The sequence below is a fragment of the Lepisosteus platostomus genome, chromosome 27 (assembly GCF_059453375.1).
Source record: "Lepisosteus platostomus isolate fLepPlt1 chromosome 27, fLepPlt1.hap1, whole genome shotgun sequence".
NCBI lineage: Eukaryota > Metazoa > Chordata > Actinopteri > Semionotiformes > Lepisosteidae > Lepisosteus > Lepisosteus platostomus.
The window spans coordinates 4,135,006-4,159,551 of NC_142637.1; the positions used below are offsets into that span (position 1 = coordinate 4,135,006).

The 24,546-nt window shown below is 45.7% G+C and overlaps 1 protein-coding gene across 1 annotated transcript in view; it reads right to left on the minus strand.

The window, feature by feature from the left end:
• Window positions 1-24,546, minus strand: part of arid3a (AT-rich interaction domain 3A) — a 35,569-nt gene that overhangs the window by 9,624 nt on the left and 1,399 nt on the right. Inside the window, exons 2-7 of the mRNA XM_088622316.1 lie at window positions 22,894-23,173; window positions 3,935-4,007; window positions 2,222-2,405; window positions 1,802-2,049; window positions 1,350-1,646; window positions 271-360 (exon numbers count right to left, since the gene is read on the minus strand). Of these exons, the coding sequence (XP_088478442.1) occupies window positions 271-360; window positions 1,350-1,646; window positions 1,802-2,049; window positions 2,222-2,405; window positions 3,935-4,007; window positions 22,894-23,173 (1,172 nt within the window). The remainder of the gene's footprint in view (window positions 1-270; window positions 361-1,349; window positions 1,647-1,801; window positions 2,050-2,221; window positions 2,406-3,934; window positions 4,008-22,893; window positions 23,174-24,546) is intronic.

Sequence of the window (24,546 nt, forward strand, 5' to 3'; positions counted from 1 at the left end):
GGCTAAAATGTCTGTAGCTGAACCAACGGCACTCCGTAGTATTCATGTCATTCACTCTTGGAGTACATCTAACTTGTTGAGGAAAGGGGAGAACTGGGGGCCACACCCACAGCTTAAATCCTGACTACTGTGGCCTCAAAAGATTTGGTTCATTTTCACCACTGCTAATCTCCAGATGTAATTTAACTTCATGATAGGCTGATCTAGAAACTCCAAAGTGCAGGTTTAAAAAGACAAAGAAGGAAGGTAAACGGATCAAACCCTTCTTACCCGTGTAGACAACACCATTGAGCTCCACAGACATGCTGATGCTGTTGAGGCCGTTGGTTGTGAGATTCAGTGCGGAGTCCTGTCTGCCCTCTACAAAGAGTCACGGAAATCACTACATCAGCATGGCAAAATGACCCCTCAGACCTGCCCTCCCAAGGGACCCAGGAGTTTATTTGTGTCGTATCTTCTCCACATAATCATACAGCGATATTTGATCCCCTCATTAAAAAAATAACTTCTGAAATCTAAAGAGCAAAACCCTATCACAGAAGAGAAAGACTTCAATATAATTTCGATTGTGGGGTTCCAGACCTTAAAAGGTTGTAAACCAAGTGCATTTCTACCATTTTAAAAAAGTAAGCAAGAAAACAATCTGACTTTTATTCACAGTAAGGGAGGATTCCTTTATTTTCTGTTCTTTTGCATTCATATCATACTGGATTACACAACACTGTAGACCATTCTTCATTTATAAAGATCACTCAAGGCCTTTACATTTGCTTTCACTCAGGTGACCCTGCAGCTCAAGTTGATTGTGTTTATTTTAGGACTTTCGCCACACACGACCTCAGTAAACTGAGCCGTCGACTCATTCACCCAGCTGTCCACCCACACCGGTGAGAGCCTCTCATCTCATTCCCCCCCGCCTGCTCACCAACTATCGCAGACAGCGCTCACAGATCTGCCCTGTGACTGGACAGTTGTGGGTTTGAGGCAAAAACAGAGCTGCTTTGCTCTTGAGCAAGGAGCTACAGCCAAATTGCTCCGGGTTTGAGTGAAAGCCACTATCGACAACAGCGTTAGCCAAATAAGTCATTAGAACCCATGAAACTCACAAACCGATGCCAAGGACAAAGGTAACTAAGGGTGTGCCCTCAGCACCCCGAGGAGGCAGTGGATGGTTCAGGGTTCAAGGTGCAAGACAGGGTCCAGAGTCCCTGACTCTGAAGAGGGGCAATTTAAAACAAAATCAAGCATGGCTCTGGGGAGGTGGGAGGAAAGAGGAGCACCCTGAAAGCACCTGTGCAAACCTCGGGAGAACATGCAAACTCCACACGGACAGGACTCCGCGCTCTGACCTTGGTGGTTGATGCGGATGCTCATGGGCACCTGCCCCGTCATGGCCAGCAGGTTCTGCTGCAGCGCCCTGTGCATCAGCCTCTGCTGCTCCTCCGAGGGCACTGCCATCTTCTTCTCCGGCGGCTCGCCCAACTCCAGCTTGTCGCGCAGCTGCTCCAGCGCCGCCACCTGGGCCGCCATGGCCGCCTGGGCCGCCGCCGCCTGCACCGCCGCAGCCTGCGCCGCCACCACCGAGTGCCCGGCGAGGGCCACGGGCATCCTGCCTGGCACCGCCAGGGGGATGCCGCCTTCCTCTTCTGGGCAGCGCACAGGAGGAGGAGGAGGAGGACAGAGGAAAGTGCAAATCAGAAATTCTGATTCCAGCAGCAGGTTAAACAATGCACTAGTAACAAAGCAAGAAATCGATCCACAGATCATTCAACCCTCACCCCCTCCCGGCTGGGGGACTCACCTTTCTTGATCTTTTGGATGGGCGTGAGTGGAGCCCCGTTGGTGGTCATGGCGATGCCCAGGTTGGGCACCGACAGCTTGGGAGAAGACAGCATGGTGGGCGTCCCGTTGGGCGAGTAGGTGAAGAGCGTGCCCCCGAAGCCCTGCCGCCGGCCCTCCCGCCTGTTGCTGTCGATGGCGGCCTGTAGCTCGTTGGGGTTGCTCAGGCCCCTCTTGTCACATTCGTAAGGGTACAGGTACTTCATGTATCTGTCGGGCAACAAGAGCAGAGATCTGGGCTCCCAGCCATTTGCAAAGAGCTGGTTTTGGAGAGCAATGGTCTGTGAAAACTGGCCAATTCAATAAAAAGAAGGAGTGCCGATGCTGGCAGGAGCAGAGCACAAGAGATGGGGCTGGGAGGATGAGCCTGCTGGGTACTCACTGTGTCCTGAGAGTGAAGGCCGCGCTGGTTATTGAGGTAGGCAGGTTGAGTCCCTTGGTGATCTCTCTCCACAGCTTCTTGTTGATGACCTCAACAAGCCCCCCCTTCTCCGTCACCAGCTGGTACAGCATGTATAGGTCCAGCACCTGCTTGGCCATGATGGGGATCCGATTGACCGGAGTTCCTAGAGGGGCACATGGCTGCTGTCACACTCGGGGAATGCACTCACAGGAGAATCCCAGCTAGGGCTGGATTTGCAGAAGGGAATTTGAACTTTGTCCATCAGCTATACGGTAGGTCTGCAGCTTCAAGGGACAATAACCCAAGAGCAACATCGTCCTTACTGACATCCTTTTTTCCGAGAATCTACAAGATCTAAGGCATCCACTGCAGCAAAAGTAAGGCTGAATCATAATACTGTATCCAATTTGCTGCAATTGTTGTCCCTTGTATTGTTTTAGATATCCTATTGTGTTTTTTTATTACTTACTTTTACATAATATTTTCCTAAAAAAGATATCATTTTTAAGATAGTGACATCTGCACTTATCACATCTTTGGATCGCGAAGCTTCAGGTGACAATTCAGTGGAAGTACAGGACACTGACATGCAGATGGGGGGGCTTGTGATTCAAGGCTTTTAGGCATTCATATGTTTTAGCTCAACCGCTTGCATAACCAGCACCTAAGGCTGTGATCTGAAAGTCAGGAGACCAGCTTCATATCGCTCTCAGCCGTGGTCCCTAGAGGGCAGCAGCTACTCTGTTTTGCATTGTGAGATCAGTGTGGGCTAGAATGGCAAATAGCAGAGCTGTATACAAGAGAAAAAAAAAGACATTCACTTGTTGTAAAGCAGAATTAAACTAAACTGCTCCAGTGCATGCTCACACCTCTTGCTGGTTTCACAAATTAAAGGCCTCTGTCAGGGTTCTAAAATGTTTTATGTAGATCTCTCCCAAAGAAAAAAAAATCAAATATTTGAAACGAATTAAATAAAAGTAAATTAAAAGTGTTCGTGCAAACAAAGATTTGTCCCGTGATTGAGAGCTCAAATGAAATGGAAATGCCAAAGTCTCCAATATCTGAGGCTTGACTGGGAGATGTGAAAATCAAGTGAATTCCAGGCTGCCTCTCACCTATTCACCTCTTACTGAAAAGCTAGCACCTTTTAGTGAGGTAGCCATAGGCTGCTGAAACCAAAGGGTTAACAGCATCAGTTTTGATTTTGCTTGGTGCGGCATCTCTCTAGTTGTCAGCATCCACACCAGGCAGAAAGGCCAACCCTGCCAGGGCTGTAACGATGATTTCTTCTTCTTCATTAACAATTTATACTACACAGAGTGACTGGGAGAAAAAAAAAGTCTCAAGGAGATAAAATGCAGTATGTAGTAACGAGTACTCTCAATAAAGTCCTCAGCTCTTCCAGGTCTTGATCTTATAAACTAGAAGAGGGTGAACAGACCCTAAAGCCATCATTTTCCTGGACAGTGCAGATATGCCCAGCTGGCTGAAAGATGAGAGCTATGTTCATGTGTCAGATTCAGTATTACCAAGCATTGCTTCCCACATTTCAACAACACTATCCATTAGGCTGGGGTGTTAACAGCCCCAGGCCTCTCAGAAGGACAGCTTTGACAGCAGATAAGCCTTGGGCAAGCACCCAGGCTGCAGAGCAAAAACCTTAAGGCGCTCTGTCTTGCAATGAGTACATACCCCTCTTCTGCATGAAGCTGAACAGGTCATCCAGGAACTCTTTCCTCTTTGGGTCTCCATCCAGTTCGTACAGCTGCAGAACACGCAAAGACAAACTGCCTTCAGGTACCACACACAATCAGGGTGCCAAAGCGCTTTTCACAAGCCAGCAATTCATTTCGCCAATTGTCAGCAGCAGGGCTCGCTATCGCTTTGCGTATTTAACACAAGAGCTGCCAGGCGTCCACTTGGTGGATGCTGGATGGCATTTTATCTTTAATGAAAACACGTTTATCTCTAGTTCTCAGATGATATAGGAGACTCAGAAGGCTGTGTGTGCTGCTCACAGCACCAGTGTGATGTAAAATCTTCAGGGACAGCCAAGTATGGTGAGAACTGAGGGATAAAGGTGTAAATAATGTATGCTAAGGTTAATCCGCACAGAATTTCTGCCCCTTTTGCCAGAGCTCTCCCATGCATTGAATGTGTTCTGTCATGATTTCATCTGCAACATTCCTTCAGATTAGAAGACCTGTATTATCCCATACTTGGGGAAATTCATTACCCAAATTCTTAGCACACCTCCCTCAGCTCTGCCCCACCGACAGCACGATTCCACTCCTCACTGTGCTGGACCACAACCCTTTGAAAGGGACACCCTGACCCCGAACACTGTGGTGTCACTAAAAGACGAAAGCTGACGCATAGCTGCTTCGTTTTAAACCACTCTCACAATGGGGGTAATTAACGGATTGCATTACAGCGCTGTCTTGTTAAAACCTCACTTACGGGCCTGTGCCTTGCTAGGCCGGTGCCAGTGCGAGCTGCATTCAAAACCCGGGGATGATACACTATCAGTATGAGGAATCTGTTTAGATAAGAGTCTCAGGCAGACCCCATTCCCTTCTGTGCTCCTAAGACTCCGCAGCCCTTGTTAGTGGTTAGCGACCCCATAATCAGCGAGAGAAGGGGACGAGGGGGCTGCAGTACAGAGCTGGAGGCAAGCGGAGTCTTAATTACAGGATGCATGCATTTCTTAGGAGTGCCACGCCATAAATCTTTTAAATGGCTCCTTTCAGTCTCCCTCTTGCACAAGTTTCTAATGTAACCAGCCTTCCCTCCCCCACAGGATCATCTCTTTCGCTCTCTGTACACTGCACCAGCACCCACCCAGCCACCCCCCTCCTATCTCTCCCCACACCCCCACCTCAGACACGGCTTTTTGACTTCTGTACTTAATTACCAGAGGCTGTATTGCTGGATGCCATTGAAAAGACAAGGCGCAGGAAAGAGACCGACACCATGAACAATTCCGAAACGCTTCAAGATATGATCAGAATCTTCTCATCGGCATTCCTAAGTGAGCCCCCCCATGAGCTTGGATCGAGCCAGTTCACTCGAATATCCCGTTCTGCATGATTCTTCTCATTGATTAGATTGTTGATTCTTGTGATAACTTTCGCAGACTTCACTCCGCACAAAGTTCTGTTGGAGGAAGGACAGGTTGGAGATTAAGGTTCCAGGCTTATACTAAACTTAATTAAAGGTTAGAGTCTGGTTGGTCTGAAGATGTGAGTACACAAATGGTGGACACCTCTGAAATTTTTAAGTACGTGAAGCAAGAATAATTAAAACCAAAAAGGAAGTGGCTGTATAAGCTGACCACCAAGTTTTAAATCAAATCCCTTCTCCATACAGTTAGTGTCCCAAGGTAGGAAAGTGACTCTCCCACTCCCCTAACTTATCCCTAATCACCAAAGCTTGTGCGACATGGATACGAGCCCCCACTTTGTTTCCTGGGGCCTCAAGGTTGCAGTACAGAAGCAAAAATGCTCAAGTCGCACAGATCAAACTCGTACACTACCAGGTTTTCAGGTCACGACATTCAAAAACGAAACATACGTGGAAAATGACAGGAGTCGAGCCGGGTCCAGCAGGAGTACGATAATGACCACAAACATCCCTCAACAGGAATTATTTGGGACTGCACTAAGATGCCACTCTTTGGCACAACCTCAAATGACAAAGACATTTTTAAAAAACTGTAGGCAGGAGTTTAACTGGCTTTTTTTTTTTGCTTTAGGTGTCCACAAAGCCAAGAGCCTGTGAGTAAAAGGCAGGTCCTGGACTATTAGCAATATTCACCTGATTAATGACGCATAACCCAACGTTTTGACTTGCCCTGCCCAGCAAGATAAGCTGGCATGTAAACAAATGACAGAGCGCAGCTCCGACCCCGACCCCAACCCCTCCCCCTGCCCTAACCAACGGTCCCGACACATGGTACAGTGAGAACCGACCAATGAGGGCTCCCCCCCCCCCCCGCTGGCCTCCAAGCCCCCTTCCAGTCTTATTACTGGATGCAGCTGCATCCGCTTAACAGGAACCTGAGACCCCACCCCCCACTTCAACCCCCCAGCACACATCTGATTATTTGGGCGAGCAGGGTGGGGATGGGAGGCGCAGGGTTTTAACGAGCACAGGAGTAGAAAGTGCTTAGTAGAAGGTCACCCACCTCGTGCTCCCAGCAGGGCAACTTCTAGCGGGCTTCAAACAACCCCGAAAAGGCCTCGAATAAAATTGAAGCGCAGTGCCTGTAAGTGTTGGGGGCCGCACACACTTGGTATCGCTGATCACATTGCCCAACAATAAGATTTGCAAGATGCCTCCTAATGGGTTAAAAAGCACAACCCTGCTCTCCAGGATTCTCAACACGGGCAGCACAATTACTGGTCAGGAACAGAACCACAGGCACACCAGAGGTCTTGAGAGGAAAGCAACGGTAACGGTAAATGCTGCTTCATATCCACTACAGCACCAATTTGAAAAATTACCATCTGGGCGATGTTTCAGAGCGTCAAGTGTTACAAAAAACATTAAGAAGTCATCATTCATACCAGGTGCAATTACTGTTTTAAACTCTGTGTGAACCCCTTCAGAGTATTGTACTGGTCGCATACAATATATACATGCAGTTAACACTTGAATATTATGTTTTGCACTTTAATCTTTTTTATTGTATGATATTATATTATATATTATATATGTGTGCATTGTATATACACTTTTATTTTAGTGTGGCAAATATTCCACTGTACATGGATGATCAAGTCGATTCTGATGCCAATTAGCAGTGCATCTGTAACATCCCTTGCAAGAACTTGCTTTATTTCCTTGAATGGTTCATTAATAACTGAGATGGACTGGCATCCCATTTAGGGTTGCTGGGATAGGCTCTGGCTCCCATAGTGGATAAAAGAACCCTATATTGGACAAAGTGGAAGGATAAAGAATGGCTGGACAGGTCAGCAAATAAACATTAAGAAAAAAACCTCTGGAGCAAAAAATCCCTTACGTCCATCACATGGCATCTGCCACCGTGAATGGAAAACTGATGGAAGCTTGATTCAGGGATAGAAACGGGAAAAGGTGGAATTAAATTTTGATAAGAAATGGTCAGCATAAGAATAAATGCCGTCAAGTTCTTCAAAAAAACTCAACTGAGCTGCAGAACAGTCTTGTGGCAGACAGGCATGCACTCTCCTCCTTAACAGGCTTCAATAGTGACTGGCTTTCAAAATTGTCCTTCTTGAGCTTTTTAAAGGAAGAGAAAGCACATTTCTGACTCATGCTAGCAAAATACATGCGAATTAATCTCGTGAGATTTCTTCCTCCTAACTAAACTGCCCCCATTGAAAGATGGTTTCAAAAGTGCTGAAATGATGGCGAGCTTCTTGATATCAACATTGTGGTTCTTAAACTCGGCCTACTTCACCAATGAGCAGGGGAAGTAGAAACAGCACTTCCCTATGAATAATAAACCCCAAATTTGTTCTTCAGATTATCAAATGCTCTATGCTGATGGGCATTTTTTTATGGTAAATACAAAATGCCATGTTGGCTTTTAAGCAGATGGATAAAGGAGATTGCTTTGGAAAAACACAAATGGATGAAATTTCCTAGCCAGGCCTTTGTTTGGAATTCAAGGCACTTTGAAACATGGACACTGCCATCTTGCACCCCTAACATTTGTACAGAGTTTATCACATGATCAATCCTCTATTACATCACTGCTGGCTTTCTTACACGCAGCTATTGCTGAATTATAGGGAAATACTCTGATCCTCTTCCTCTACAATTGCACAGCGCAGACGCAGGATCCTGCATCGACTCTTATCTGCCATCAACACGTACCACGCAGAGAACAATTACACTCCGCAGACCGAATCGGAGCCACAGGAAGAGAACAGGCACGTCACAAATGAAACGGGAGCTTCTTTCGCCCTAAAGCTCTGCTCAGCCTGTTCGCGCCAGCGCCTACGCAGTTTCAGGGAAACGCCATCACCAGAAGAACCCACTGGGCGTTCTGGGACATCGATCGCTGGACCTTTCTCCACCCCTCACTGGAGAAAACTCTTAGGCTTAGCTTTTCAAAAAGAAAGAATTCAAACCGGCTCCAGGAAGGGAGTGTGTGGATTACAATAATTACCTGTAATTATTGTACTTTACCGTAGCATCTCGTAGACACTGCTCGCTTTCTATAGTGCTGTTCTATACCTGTGTAACAGCGTGCCAATAAAGTTTGTTTGTACCACACTGTACCTGACAGCTTTTGTTTAGCAACTAAGGGAGAACACTTGCCCTCTGCTAGTTTTTTCCGACTCCCACAGGCTGTCTGAAAATAAAGCGCGTCGCATAAAAACAACCGTTCCCTGTACCTTTGTAAACTGCGCGGGCCTCAAGCCCTGAGCACGTGTTGCCATGGCACCCAGAAACTGCAAAACTTGTCAGTCTGCGTGTCAGAAGAAACCAAAGACTTAGAGGAGCAAAGCTAGGCCTTCTCTACCAGTACTTTCTGTGAAGATCTGCAGTAAAGACCACATCATTCTCAATTAGATTACAAGAACTCTGGCCAATTAATGCAGTGAATCCCCAGAATATTGAGATGAAAATAAGCTTGTCCACGAAGGGCAATCATGCCTGTCTTAGTTAGTATACGAGTGTGCGATGAGTTACTGAGTTACTATACACATGTTTAATGGACTGAACTGAGACTCATCCACCAACACCTATTCTTTGTGTAAGCAAATACACACTAGCAAACATACGCAACACAAGTACTTCAAGCATTCTGCCACAAAGAGGGATTTTAAATGGAATTCCCCTACTTTTTCTGAAATGAAAGAAATTATTATTAGTTCAGTAAACAAATGATAATTTCCGTAGCACCTGGAGAAACTACATGCCCAGGGCATGAGATGAGTTTTTCTCAATTTTCGGTCTGAGTAAGCAGGACTCGAAACTTTTGACCTCTGGTCTGTAACTGTCATCTACTTCATATTTGCTTTCTCACATAGAGGAAGGTGGTGGGGCGGGGTTTCATATCAAATCTCATCAAGCAAAAAAAAACAGCTCGTGATATTTATATACTTAATAGATTTGAGTTTCAACTTCAGCTCCTAAAATGTTTCTCGATAATTGAAAAACAATGTTAGACATGAAAAAAACGGCACACTTTCTAACAACAAAAACGGTTTAAATTAATATTTGATTTTCAAATTAAAATCAAAACTGGTTTGAATTTCAAAGTCTTTTCCCCAAATAAACTGACATTTCCAAAACCTTTTCACATTGCAGTTTAGCAATAGGCTTGAAATAACAATTTACACACCCAGTGCTGAAGTCTTATGTAGGAGGGACACCCTGTCCCATCTCGCTGAATTTTACTACAGCTGACCTCCCACCTTCAATCGATATTCCAAGATTAGACCTAGAAAATTCCAGAATAATCAATATAATTGTCAATTAGATGCATAAATATGAGCATTGGACAAGATTTGCTTTAAAAAATATCCTATGATATGCACAGTACTATTGGATCAGTTTTATTTCCCCTCCAATGGCAAACACTTGCCAACTCAGAAGCTTCCAGATCACAGAGACGCATCCATGTTCCTACAGAAGCATGAAACAGCATGCATCAGTTCTGCCTGGAATACTTGACCTCTCACCCCAGAATTGACTTTAAATGATGCAGGGGTAGGGCTGACAGCAGGGAAAGATGCCCAGTGGGGGCTTAGTAGAGACATCCTAATTACTTAGGGCTCAAATCATACAGACAGCCATGCCACTAGGGACAAAAGCCTAGTAAAAATAATACTGCCCACTGTTCACCTGCACTCTCACAGCATAGAAATGGCAATTTGACACATCTGGATACAGGGAATCTTTTTATAACGACATGGTTTACTCAGGTTCCCAACAGCTTTCTTTGTGAGCGCTTCTGTTCAGTAACATGCCATCATTGCTGCAACCAGACGGTCAGCCAAAACGTCTCACTCCAGAACAATGCCTACTGCAGCCCTCCTAAACATTCAAAGGCCTTTCCTGAGCTTATTCTCAGCTCCCAAAAACCCCTAGAACATTAAAAGGAGAATGAAAGCCAAAAACAGACACACAGGAGAGACAAGCTTGCATTTCAAGATTATACTCTGAAGGTGTTGTAATTGGAGACAAATACCTACTGAAGTTGCGGGAAGTGTTCAGAAAACTAATGCTGTTAGCGAGGATTAATAAGCTGCCCCAGGAAACAAAAGACCTACAGGCTCCCATCAGCAGGCCAGGAATAGACGCCTTTGCGTGCAGATCTGGAAGGCCATTAGAGGAGGAGCCGGGAATCTGACCAAATTAAACAGCTGTGACGGGTATCGGATTTATATCTCCGAGGCCTTTGACACAAGAGAGGCCCGTATAATAGATGGTTGTCACGGAGTCTGGTCGTCGGGGCAGGTGACCGAGTTATTTGGGTTTCAAGCAGGGCTGTGGTTGGAGGCCCGAGCACGACGGAGCTCTGAGACGACAGCAGCAGGCAAGAATCGTTTGGCCAGAAGTCCACCAGAACTGGAATTCTGCACCAGTAACAGGTGTCTGCTGATACATCAGCGACTGAGACCACCGAGTAAGAACACACCTCAAAATAGTACACCTGCTAGACGTGCCAGAAGGAAAGAATTTGGAAAAAATTGGTCAATGACAAATCTGCATCCAGAATGGTGAAATGAGGAATTTCACCTGGTCAAGCCTATATCATCCGACTGAGATAAGGATCTTTACCTTTCCACTGGGGACACGCTGTGCATGTAATGAATTTACTCTATCACAGGCAACCTGCAAGGGACGGAGCGACAGGCGAGATGGAGCGATAACTTTTAGAATAGGTACACCCCGCTTTGGGCGTTTCAGAAAAGCCTGCAGCTACGATAATCGCGACATCCTATCACACCAGCACAAGTCTCTTTAGCAACACAGACGTGATAAGGGTTCACAATGGGGAAAAAAGCAGCCAGTCAGATCTCCGCCAGCTTGCTTGCAGCACTGCAGTGACAAGGAAGAGCTTTAAACGTGTCACAAAGATGCATTGTGCAGATCAGAACAGACACATGGCTACTGCCCAGTGAAGCTTAGCTAGAAGTGCGCTGCATCAGCTCGGAGCCCTCCTCCTCTCCTTGGACCCCCCCTCTTCTGGGATGATGGGAACCGTCACGGCACGTGGCCCAGACCCACCAGTCAATAGGTGAATGGCTGAGCGCTTAACCCCCCGTGACCCCTGATTTGTCCTCTGCTTGTCAGGCTGTCCTCCCCTCTCCCCGGTGGCGTTGGACAAAGAGGTGAAATCGAGAGGGAGGGTGCCTGGGACATTCTCACCGCCACCCCCAAGCCCGACTGCCCAGCCAGCTGACAAAAGCACAGCTTGTCACACTACAGCCACCCGAAGACAACAGTAGTGGCCCTTAATTAGAAAGGCGTACCTAACACACCAAACGCGGCTGCATTGCTGCTGTAGTGATCAGGATGTATCGCATACATCAGGGAATGGATGATTGACTGCAAGATAGTGTTAGGAACCCCTCAACCCAAAAGTACAGAGCCATTTGCCAGTAGTATGGCTTACTGATGACAGCAATAAGTTTAGTAGGGTGGCACCAAAACCACAGATTCATTACTCTCTCAGCTCCTTCAGTCTTCAGAGCACCTCAGATTCACTTACAGTCCCCTTGTTTTGATTTCACAGTTTTTAGTAAGCCGGTCAAATCCAGCAGTACTCACTATAAGGTACGCAGTACTCATACACCCTCTCGGGAGAGCAATCCCCGATGGGTTATACTCCAGAGCCCATTCAATCCTATACTGCCAGCAACGCCCCCAGCCACGAAGCCTCACAGACACAAATAACCCGCGGGAGTCCACTGAGGAGAGCTCGGCAAGGACAGGCTGGAATCTAACCCCCAGCCTCTCCGTTTCCTCCCAATACTCCTGCTTCCCTTACCTTTCCATCGGCCTCTCTGCTAGGCTAAGATTTCCACCTCTCCAGGTTTGGCCTGCATCGCTCTCTTTTTGAGGAGGCTGTACTAAGAGCTCTGTAATACTTCCCGGGATATAAGATGCTCCACGTTTTTGTCAGATCTCCAAGCTTAGAGTCCGGTGATGTTTATATACAACCTCCCCTCTTCCTGAAGCTAATCTGTTACCCATGTGGTCTTACAAACAGGCCTGTTAGCTCACGCCTACCTTCATTATTAAAGCTAGTCCTCTCTGCTTAGTGGCTGTACACTGCAGCCAGTGCCAATAAACCACTACGTGTTAATTAACTGCTACTGTTAAGTGACGATTCAGTAAAGAGGTGCTTTACCTTGTGGAGTAAACTACTGTCTTTGGATACCATATCTGGCACCGAGTGGAAATGTATTCTGAGGATTATTAATTCAGAGCACGTGTTGCAGAGGGAGGAATGGGTGATGAAAAAAAGATGAAATCCTTGTTCAACGCCAAAAAAAGTGGCCAATATATTACAATAACTAAAAAGTGCTTTCAAAGCCAAAACTGATTTTAGAAGAATGGTGTAATCTGAAGCAACAACCACTACATCCACTTAAACACAAATATATTTTAAATAAATACAGTATGTACCTAAATATAGATAAGAGCTTCTGCAGTAAGTGTAGACAATTTTAGATGGGGTTCACAGGAAACCAATCTTTTGCTTTTTTATGTAGTGGCTTTGGTGTCCTGGATGTGTGTGTATCAGGTGTCAATGCTACTCTTTGTGTTCCTACTCTCCTGTGTTGCACCACAATATGACATTTTTCTAGGTCCCGCTGTCCCCTGATCTCAAGCTCGCCCCTACCCTCACAGGCTCAGATCCATCACTTATAACCTGATTTTCTTAGCACTTCCATTTTATAATGCTTTTATTGTACATGCATATCATCATGGCTGGGTGCTCTGGTTTCCTCCCACTGTCCAAAGTCATGCTGATGGGTGAACTGGCCCTGGTGCGAGTATATTCCGTGTCTGTGTGTGCCCTGTGACGGACTGTCATCCCGTCTAGCGTGTAGCCTGCTTTCTGGGTTAGGCTCTGGCTTCCCCATGACCGTTAATTGAATGAGAACAGAAAACGGATGGATGCATGCCATCATATCTAAGGTACTGATCATAAAGATAAGCTGCCCCAGATAAGAGCATCTGCTAAGCTCCAGGCATCGAGTGAGGATGTAGTCTATTGGAAGACAGATGATACATATTTTGGAGCCAGTTCAGCAAGGTGTTCCACACTTACTGACGGCCACATTGCACCCCATTACTCAGTGCTTGGGGACAGCAGCTTCAGGAGGAAAATCTAATCGATTCGAGCCAGAATACTGTATTGATCCCAACAATAATAGGGTGCTGGTGTTAAGGAGGGGGTGTGCTTCAGCAGTCAATCTGAATCTTACCCCATGTATCCGTTTTATTGCAAATGCTTAGACTGGGGCAAGTACGAGGTTGATCACTCTACGGGTAGGATGTACCAAAACTCGCAAACAATGCACTAGAATTAGCTGCTCCTCACGCTTGGATCTGATTTTTTTGGCTCATGCAATGCTGACCAGGCACCTCCTTAAGTGTTCTCACTAGCAAGAAGCTGGGAGTCTTCTGTAGCGAGTTCTGTTGTATTCAGTTAAATGGCAAAAGCTATAAGCAGATACAAGAACAAAGAATCAAATGGCATTAACAAATCAAAGAACAATGTACAAATGCACTCCCGCACTAATGCTGATCTACTGACTCAACGCTCAGATACATGGAATCCCTCCCCCCCTCCGTAAGATATATTCTCACAAAAATCCCAAGTATTTGCATCAGATTGATTCACTGACAGGCCTAGGGGAAAACAACACGCTTTATTAGCTATGACGCATGAGGCTGATGGCACGCAAAGCCCTTTTTTTTTTTTTTTTTTTTTTTTTTTTATAAGGGCCTTCTGTTATCTCGGAAACTCAAACACGAGGTGGCTCTCGGAGGTGACCGGTGCCAAAAGACGCACGCCCACACCCCGGCTGTACATTTTACTACCTCTCAGAATGTAAAGGGGTCCTGAAATAGTAACTCCCTGGCAGAGGAGCACAGTCAGCGGAACGCTTCTTCATCGGAGAAGCTCCCGATCCTTCGAAAGGGGGAAGTGTTCCACGGCGCAGCACAGGTACACGGGCCGCCCCAGCAGGGCTGCTGCTCAGAGAGGCTGCCGCCGAGGGGAGAGCGAAATGTGCTGGCGCCCTGGCCTTTACGTAATCTTTGTTTACATTCTTGCTCCCCCTTCTGTGCTGATTTTGAGCTGCTGCCAATTCACAGAATCCCCTTGGCTGCAACGCGCTGACATCAGCCTAACCCAGCAAGTATTCGCTGGACGCCTTCCAGCACGCTCTCTTGCCTGCCAGGAGAGCTACACTGATTCGCTTGGCTGGAGTTCAGGTTCTTTTTTTCCTCTCTCATTCCCCTCCTACTCCCTCTCTTCCTCAGGCGCACACTAGGAAGTGTTTAATACAAATCTTTCCGCACTCCCCCCCCCACACCACGCTCCATTAACAGTGCTCACCTGCATGCCCAGCTATGGTACTGGACGTACACAACTCATAGACGCGCAAAATGGGTTATTACAGCCCTCCTCGGTGGAGAGCATTCTATATAGATGAACAAAAACTGCTGAAAGCAATTCATAAAGGAAGTGACGAGACACTGCACAGCAATGCAGCAGTTTTTCACAGGTTTCTCACTGTTGCGCCACAATTTGCTTCCCCCAACATTTCCCCAAGGTTCTGCTTTTTGTGCCAACAGCAAAAGAAGCCGTATTGTTGGAAATATTTATCTGGCAATCATGTCGTCAAAAACAAGAGAATCTCATGCTACAGGTACAAAATCTGTGCACAAGAAAGCAAAATGCTTGCTTATTAACGTTTGCAAAAGGCAAAGTCGGAATTTGCAGACCTGCCCACTTCCACCTGTGCTGCCCGATGAGCGTCCTTTAATAACCTAATGCTCACAAAACTTTGGATTCAACTGTGGGGAGAAAAAAAACGCTTGAGAACATAATTTGATTTAGTATACCGAGAAGAGAAACCAGAAACCTTAACTAAGACATTTCTCAGTATCTAAGCCTGCAGAGAGTGCTGTCCTGTTTAGCGCCGTAATTGCTGTACAAGATAAAACAATTATTCCGGTTGACTCAAAGAAGGAATCGGTCACAAACTCCCCCCCCCCAAAAAAATCAGGTGATTTCTCACAATAAAAACAGATCTGACTGTTTTCTTGAAGACTGGAGTTAGCGAAGCTCCTTTTTAACCTATGTTAGGGGCCAAGGAAGAGATACCATGTTCTGGTCAAAGAGAGCACACTTCAGTTACTTCTGCTTATTTAAGACGGAACCACTACATGAATATTCAGAAATATGGTTCTTGGTAATGCAATAAAAAATAAAAGTATTTAAGCACAGCTTAATGTTATTGGAACTGATTTTTGTTTTACCATACACTTCTTCTGGCTGTCTTTGCTTTTTGAGCCAAGTAAATACCCACAGGCAATTCAGTAGCTGTACAGTTGCACTCATTGTAATGGCTTGGATGGAGTGATTTAAAGACCCTTAATAAAAGCCTTTCAAGAACTTAAATTTTTTATTTTAGCAACTGTTTAAAAGTGAACATTTTACAATTTGATCTCCACGGAGAAGGGAAGAGAGGAGTTTCCTGTTCCACACAGGAATGGGCATTCTCCCGTCAGCTTGACTGATGGCCTACAGAACCAGTTTGTTTGGTGTAATCCCACTACTGGCTACACTTTGCAGTCACTAACGAAACGAGCTTCAGGCCACCTGCCATTCTGCGGTTTCAGCAACAGGGGGGGTGGGGACTAGGAGGGGTGTGTCACGCAACGCCTGCTGTTTCCCAATCTCCTGACTGCAGTGCTCCCCTACTATTCGGTTACCCAATTAGCCCCTGGCCCACAGAGGCCTCAAAGTGGTCAAGCCTCTAGTTTGGTCGGCCCGCCTGCTCTGATCAAGAGCTGGAACAACAAGTGAATGAACGATAAACGTCCTTTAAAAAGTGGCGACAGATTTTTGCAAACCAAGACCAAATGTTCCCTTTCTGTTCAGAAGGGCTACAGCTCCACTCACAGCGCAAGCCGCAAGCCGAACTTTTAAAAGACATCGCACCACTGCTTGGGGCGGATCCAGACACCGGCACTCCACACTCATGGTTCGGACCAACGCCAACGTGACGTGATCATTCTAAAACCTCAAGGCTAGTCCCTGGCTAATGGGTGCTGTTTAACACGCTTCAGGCCAATCACGGAGCACTCTGGAATGTGCAAGGTAGTCTCTCCAGCTATGTGGGCGAGACTTTAAGAGGTCAGGAGCCGGATGGGATTATTACTGGCAAGAGCAAAACTCCATGGAATTAAAAGCTACAAAACACTGCTTTGTTCAAATGCCGACAATGTTTTGCACAAAGACAGAATATCCAGGTGATAAGAATAGTTACAATGTAAAAATACACCTACACTTACAGTACCTCTTTCTATAATGTATTACCTCCCTTTCTCTCATGGCTCACATGCCCGTGTACTTTAACTTGACTCTTTTATTGTTTTCTCTGAAAATGAGAAGCAAACGGAACAAATACTGAAAAGGACAAAAACTAAAAACGTGAATCAAAGGGCAGTCAAGACAAAGCAGAGAAATGGTCCCGAGTTCTGCTGAAGAAAAATTCATCCGATGAAATTTTAAGATTTATGGGCTTTTCTTGACTGACATTTGCAAGCTTACAAATCCATTGAGACTAAGAGAGATTGACAGCTGCTGACTTTGGAGGAGATGAGAAACTGCGAAAAGAAAGACTAACTTTCAGGAAAGCAATAGACTATTTCGAGCGCAACAGTGTACTTAGTGTTGCTCAACCGTTTTCTAAAAGACGCAGCGGAAACAGAGGGTATATCCCTGCCTCAGTCTGGACATGACTGTTTCATTGACTTCAATGCCCCAACAGACAACTTTCCCAGCATGTTCAACGTGTGCCCGTCCAATGACGAGCCATTCCTACCAATTTACTTTCACAGTCAAAGTGGCAAAGTCTTTTACAAAGCAAAAAAAAAAATCCAATTAAAGAAAATTTGAACTTCACTTTCAGATAAAACGATGCAAACTGAAATAAAAATGCAGGTGCAGGAGCTGCACCACACCACTCGCAGCGAACGGACTGGTCAGCACGATGACCGCCACACAGTACCGGGTCCTGTTGACCCCGTTCTGTTGCCGGCCACTGCCCTGCCCCCACCTGCCTATGCAAATCAATCTTTAATGCTCAGCCCTCTATAAATACACCAGATAATAGGAGGCGCGATGAATTTTTAAAGAGGAGCCCTTCTTTATTATCCATCTGGGTTCCATCTGTCCTGCTGTTTTCATTTAAAATCGAAAAAAAACACAGGTAGGGACTTCAAAGGTTTTTATCTGTCCCTCCATGCCTAAGGGGAGGAGAGACAAACCAGGGGAAAATGCTTTTAATGCTTTCTCGGCGTTCGCAGTGAGCCATCTCCTAAATTAAATTACCCTGCCATCATTTAACTGGGGGAGGCTCATATAGAAAAAGGTTGCAGATAATTATCAGCCAACCACCACACACAGCTCAAATGCATTCAAAACGAGGCGTTTGGCTTGTACTCTTTTTCAGAGGAGGACGACGGCCTGATTTCGCAAAATTTAAAAAGAAGAGAGAAAAACTGTAAGGAGATGATTTTCTCTTCTTCGTTTTCGTCCCGACGCAGAGCCAGGGCTTAAGTGCTCGGCCTTCTGTACACACTCGCTCCACACCCACCCCTCCGCGTCTCGCCAAAAGGCGCACAGCATTCTGGAACACGCACCTGTCAGACCTGTTGTTTCCATCTCGCGTGGCAATTCTGAACAGGAAGAATGGTGCCTCAGTGCCAGACAAAGCGCCCTTCAAAAGGCACACACTCAGAACGAAGGTCGTGTGTAGAAAGCCCAGGGTGGGCACTGCTGTTGTACCCTTGAGCGAGGAACGGCACTCGGATCACTTCCCTTAAATGCCCAGCTGCATAAATGGGTACAAATGCGAGTTACTTTGGATAATATTGTATGATGGATGAAAAAGCATAAAAACTTCCTGGGAACCCTCACACCTTTCAGGTAATACAAGGTGCTTGTTTTCAGACATCAAACCAGTCTCCAGGATCTACACTCAAATATAAAACTCGTGGATTCAGCTCAAAGCGCTGGATCATTAAAAACATTATTATAGAACTACATTTTCACCAATGCAGGAAAAAAGTTCTAAAGCGTCTACAAGAAAATGGACTGGGGAAAAAAAATAATCACTGAGCACTCCTGTTCTTCCACGTTGATGCCCCCAAAAAGACTCAACTGACACACATTGCTAAAAGGCTGTTTTACTTGCCTAAATGAACTCGTCTGTGTCATCAACAAAAGCTTCCAAGAACTTTGATAACGGGAATTGTAACCCAGATTATGGGCATCATCTTCGTTAAAGGCAGAATTTGCTTTCATGACCTTTAATGTATATTTTACCAGTAGGCTAAGTTAATCAACAACTGATCCTGTGTTCTCAGAAATTCCCCAGACATTCAGATGAAGGCTGGGAGTGATCAGGTCTCCGCAGGAATCACATGGCAACATATGATGAGTGTGACGTTTATAAAAATATCTCAGAGGAGCTCTGATAAATTGAGAACAGTTGGGGGAGGGAGGAGGGGGGGGGGTGATCTTCTACATGTGACTACCAAACCAGCCACTAAATATCAAGGGACAGGAGAGGGTGGCAAATAAACCAGAATGACAAACTGGTTTTTAAATTGCAAAACAGCCAGAACTCATATACCCCTCACTGCAAACATTCTGAGATTTTGTTTGCAGGGAAAAAAAAACGTTGTGCGGTACTCCTGGCTGGAGCTCTACAGTCTTGTTTGGGCACAGAAATACTTTTTTTGATACTGATTGGCTTGAATAGTTAAAAGTATTTCTGCTTTGGAGTAAAAAGGAGAAGCATAAGAAAATAATTTTCCACACCTCAAAAACAATCAATCAACTGACCTATCAATCCTTTGACAGCCACCATAAGCAGGCGTTGGGAGAAATTTGCTAGAGGCAAATAAGAGCTGTTTGCTTTCTCACGTCTGAGCCACGAATTCAGCACATTTCAAGAAGGGAAATACAAAATCTGGCGGCAGAGCTAGAAATTTTTAAACTGTCAGAGCAGATGTCTGGACTGAGTTGTGAAATGAGGTCAGTAAGTGTCCGATAACTATCCACGTGGTTTGTAACATTAGATATTAATCGGCACGCTTATTTATGCAAAGCGGAAAATGAATAGTACCTTCTTGATTCCTTTATTTCACACAGACACCCCCCTATTTACACTGCCTTTTCAGGCCGTTGAAGAATCTGGAGTCTACAGAGCACTTTCATTTCGAAATGGTCTATCAGCCCTTGACATGGGCTCTTGACTGCAGGGTCTGCTGCCGGAATGGGCAGATTATCACTTTGCCTCAGGCACATTCCTCTTGCCCAGAAACCTCTCCCCCCACCTCCCCGAAATAAACCCGTCAACTTTAACCCCTCCCTCGCCAGCACTCAACTCGTATGAGAGAGAGCCCTTTCTCGCTCGAGTCTCCCCTCAGCCACTATGTGCCTTCCCTAAACTAAAGCTTCTAAACCTCCTTCAGTGTCACATTCAGCCTGGATTCCTGAAACACACCTTTTATTAGCTTTCCAGACACAATACTCCTCCCTCTGGTTGCATTTTAGCGACCCAAAATGCCCTTGTAACAGAGAGGTACTTGTCAGGAACGTGCAAAGCGTGTGTTTTTCCTGTCTCGGCTCAAGGCTAATGAACCCCATGACCTCACACACAGGAGAAAACGAGGAAGTACAGGCTGACTCTGGCCCTGCCCACTGCTGAACCACTCTTTTTTTTTTTTAAAGACGTCGCAGGCACCACAGCCCTGTACCAGAGTTCAGTGCTGACTCTGGAGGCAGGCACGTCCTGCAACAGCACCCTGAGCCTGCAGACATCACTGTATTGGTAGACTGCTGGAAGAGCCCCAGATGACTCTTCTACCCCTACTCTCAGAGGTAGCCAATGGTGCACCATCGCCTGGGGGTCAGCACATAACCCAGACTCAAACCTGCAACTCCGGGATCGTAGAGCTCAACCTACTCTTGGATACTTTCTCTATCGTCTATCAGGATTGCTCAGATCCTGATAACTTTTCAGCTCCTAAAGATACATCATCCATAACCTCACATCTCTCAGCCACATGCTTCAGGAACGTTTTTGTATTGCTCTTTCTGTCTTAAACTGTCAATGTAGCAACTTCCTTTACCTGTTGTTGCATCACCCTCTGTACATCCATTATTAAAAACCCTCAACCAGCAACCCAGAGCTATCTCAAAAACATAGGGCATGAAGCATGCATTTATAGACGCCAATTAACTAGACCAATATGCCTTGGAAGGTGGGAGGAAACCAGAGCACCTTGCACAAACCCACGTGAATATATGGAGAACATGCAAACTCCACACAGAGGGCACCCCAATAGGGAATCAAAAGGCAACGGGCTAATGTATTTTACATGCATGCAGCACTCGCATTGCGCCATGTTTACTAGCATTACTGTTCTTATCTTTTTGGCAATTAAACCTTCCTTGCTCTTACTTGTCATTCTCTCTCTGGTTGCGTTTTGTACATGCACTCAATGTAAAACTGAGCAAATGCCTTAAGTCTCCCTAGATAAGAGCATGTGCTCAGCAATTAAGTAGCTGTAACAGAAAATTAAACGTTAAAGGGTACGTTCTGCAATTAACCAAGTGTTTTAAAGCTAACACGATGAAATGTATTAAGGTGTGTGTGGAAAACTACTTTTAACTCTCATCCACTGCTCACTAACCTCCATTGGCTTCAGTAACACTTCTTTGTGAAATTGAGCCCTTGCAAAATAAATAGCTTTTCAAGCCCATCAGACACAAGTTCCCTTTTTAAGGAACAGATGACCTGTCACTGTTTTTTTTTTTAGAAAGTGTATTTTGATGTTCTATGGCTGTACATGACTTGCACATGCATGCACATTGCTGCACATGACTTGCACATGCATATATTCCTGCAAAACACAGGTCAATATTATTCAAAATACTATTCGGGTTAAAGAGCACATCACAAGGACCGTATAACCAGTTCATCGTGCAAGACAGTTTGCAAGAATGACATGAGGCACGTAAAAGCTTTTGCGCTTAATTTTTAATTGATGTTATTAACCACTGCGACTTCCTAAGAGCTTCTGCTTTCTAAACCTCAGTCTTGATCAAGAAGCTACATAAAATTGCTAACAGCCTTGTTGAGCAACAGGATTGCTCTGTGAAGTTTATTGCCATTTGTACAATGAAAAGTTTTTTTTTTTAGAGTTTAGAGGTCCAGGGTTCATCCCAAGGTTAGACTGATTGTGGTTATCAAAAGTCGATTTATGAACCATCTGGAAATTAGACTGCAGATTCTCACACCACTTGCCCTAGAACCGTGAGGAAAGACTGACACTACAAGACCATCCCAGTTGCTGCTGAAAGCGGCCCATCAGGGATTAAAGCAGGAGCCCATTAAAAGCAGCACCTGGGTGTGGCTTGGGGTGGTTGGCGGGAGGAGTCAACCGCACTGTTTATGGAGACACACCACAATAACACGTTACTTGGCAACTGCTGTGGCAAAATCCTTCAAGCTACTTGCAACTACAAACAAGAACTAATTTATAGAAGAAAAAATGCCACCGCTTCCCTGCAAAATAAAAATTGTTACTTCATCGATCATGAAGGATCTCTCCGATTCACACCTGTTGCTTTATTGCACATTAGTTTGCACACATGTATTGGCACTTCAGATATACAGTTTCTTTTTCAGCCGCATGAAGAGTGTGAACACTTGGGAAAACCGAAATGGATTATATTGCTATGTAATGGGAATTTTCTCCCCACCCCTGTAGTACACTGTAATGCAGAGAGAGGGTTGGATCAGAAGAGCACGATGGCTGTTCGGACAGGTGCTCACTTTCCAGTGTCTGATGGTATCTTACCACCCTGATCAGTCCCGACAGGTCCTAGCCCTCAGTAACAAAAGTGCTCCGCAGCCAGGACTTGCACCACAGGATCACGAAAAATGCCTCAACCTGCCCGTGCAAATAAATTGCAACACATACACCTCAGCTATCCATCGGAAAATGAAACTCCGCACTCAAGACGTGGAATAAATGATCTCATGAAAGGAACCGAAAAAATTGAAACCGACAAAACAAGACATACTGCAGGGCTGTCCATCTGTCATCGCTACCACAGGCTGCGCTACTAAACAGAAAACCGATAAGAAACAGGTCGAGGCTGTTGCAAGGCAGAACAGCCCTCACAGACCTCCTGCTCCTTCAGGAACTGGCTGCCCACTTTGCTTATAATATCTGGCTTACCAGATGCTGCAACAACCATTTAAATTAGAATAAATCAAGGACTCTTATTGGTAGAGTGAGGTTAAAGCCATGGTTATACCTAGGAGCTCTACAAAGCTGTTCCGGACCCCAGACGCCTGGGCGCACAGGGTTACCTGTCTGAATTGCTCTTCGTAGGTCCAGTCCCCATGGTCCTGGCCGCCCAGCTGGCTGTGGGAGCCCTGCGGGGGCAGGGCAGGCACCCGCGCCTCCTGGTCTCCGACGGGCCGGGCTTTCAGCAGCTGGGAGTGGGGGTGCAGCTGCCGGCGGGGCTGCAGGAGCATCCCCTTGCCTGGCACCCCCTCCCTGCCCACCGGCACCCCCTCGTCCGCCAGCTCGTCGTCGTAGTCCTCCTCCATCTCGCCCTCGAAGTCCTCCTCGTCCCACTTCTGCTTTCTGTTCCGCAGAGACACACAGGAGAGCCGGTGATGGCCATTTTAAAAATTCTAGAAACTTAAAAAGGACTTTAAACGGCACCCAGGATCCTACAAATAACTTCTCCGCCCCTTGACTAGACCAAGCTGGGCTCTGTTTTTTTTACTGGCCCCAAAATCCGCCTGACTTCGCAACACCCTGAGATTCTCTAATAGGCTGTAAACCACACTGAAGTTTGAAAACTCGATCTCATGACTTGATCCAATATCGCCATTTCTATACTGTCTGAATGTAATCAGCAGACTTTACAGTCCCTGGCTCCTCCATTGATCAAAGAGCAGCACCTTTAAATCCATTTTTCCCCCGATTTGATTCACTGCTCTATTCCGACTTCCTGAATGTTGTGAACGAGAGCCTCATTGTGGGAAATAAAAAAAAATGTATGAAAAAACTATTTGGCATCACACCCAGCTTTGGGAAGCGATTTGTCCTATTAAAAACACATACTTCAAATACTTCACTACTTTTTCAAATTTGTACACATGCAATGAAGCGCACTAACTTCACAATGAGGTATAGTTCTGCCATGACGCACACCAAAAAAAAAAAATACAGGAGCTTAGCCTTTCCTCTTTCATTTTCTGAAAGCGCTCATTTTATGAAAACCACATTTTGTGATCAGGATCAGAGATCTGTTTGCTGGTTTAACCCAAGGCACAGATGTACTGTAGCATATCATGAGGTTCAGAAGCAGGGAAAGAGCTCTGAAGAGCCCACACACCAACACAGCCTGACTCAAATAGAGCGACTTGCTCCATTTAGAATTTGGCAAGGTTTCTGTCCAGCTCCAGCCTGTAGCCGAAGTGTCTGACCTCACACCTAACCAGGGACTAAAACTGACAATAACTGGAAAACGGCTAACACTTTCGATCCTTGATCGACACGGTTTACAACCACACAATGACAAACGCCTTAGTTTTCTGTTAGAAATGTGTAGTCATTCATAAAACTCTAAGCTCCTCCATGCTTACAGTCCCTCCCAGGGCTCCGCTCAGCTGAAGCTACTCCTGTGCTCGCTGGACCTGGGACTAAATCTCAGACTACCGGTGACCATGCCTTTTCATCACTGCTCCTCGGTCATGGAATATCCTTCCTGCATCTCCTCAAGAGACTAATCCTCTGCCTCTCATCAAATCGAAGCTCAAAACTCACCTGTATTCCAGAGCCTGTTTTGGTTGCCCTATCTGTATGAACTAGTGTGCCACTTATGGGTTTTTTTTCTTTTTATCATCTCGATCACTGTGTACAGTGGCCTTGGGTTTGGAAAAGCAGTTTATTAATAATAGCAAAAACATGCTAGCAAAATTAAATGGTCTCAGGTTTTCAATAAGTCA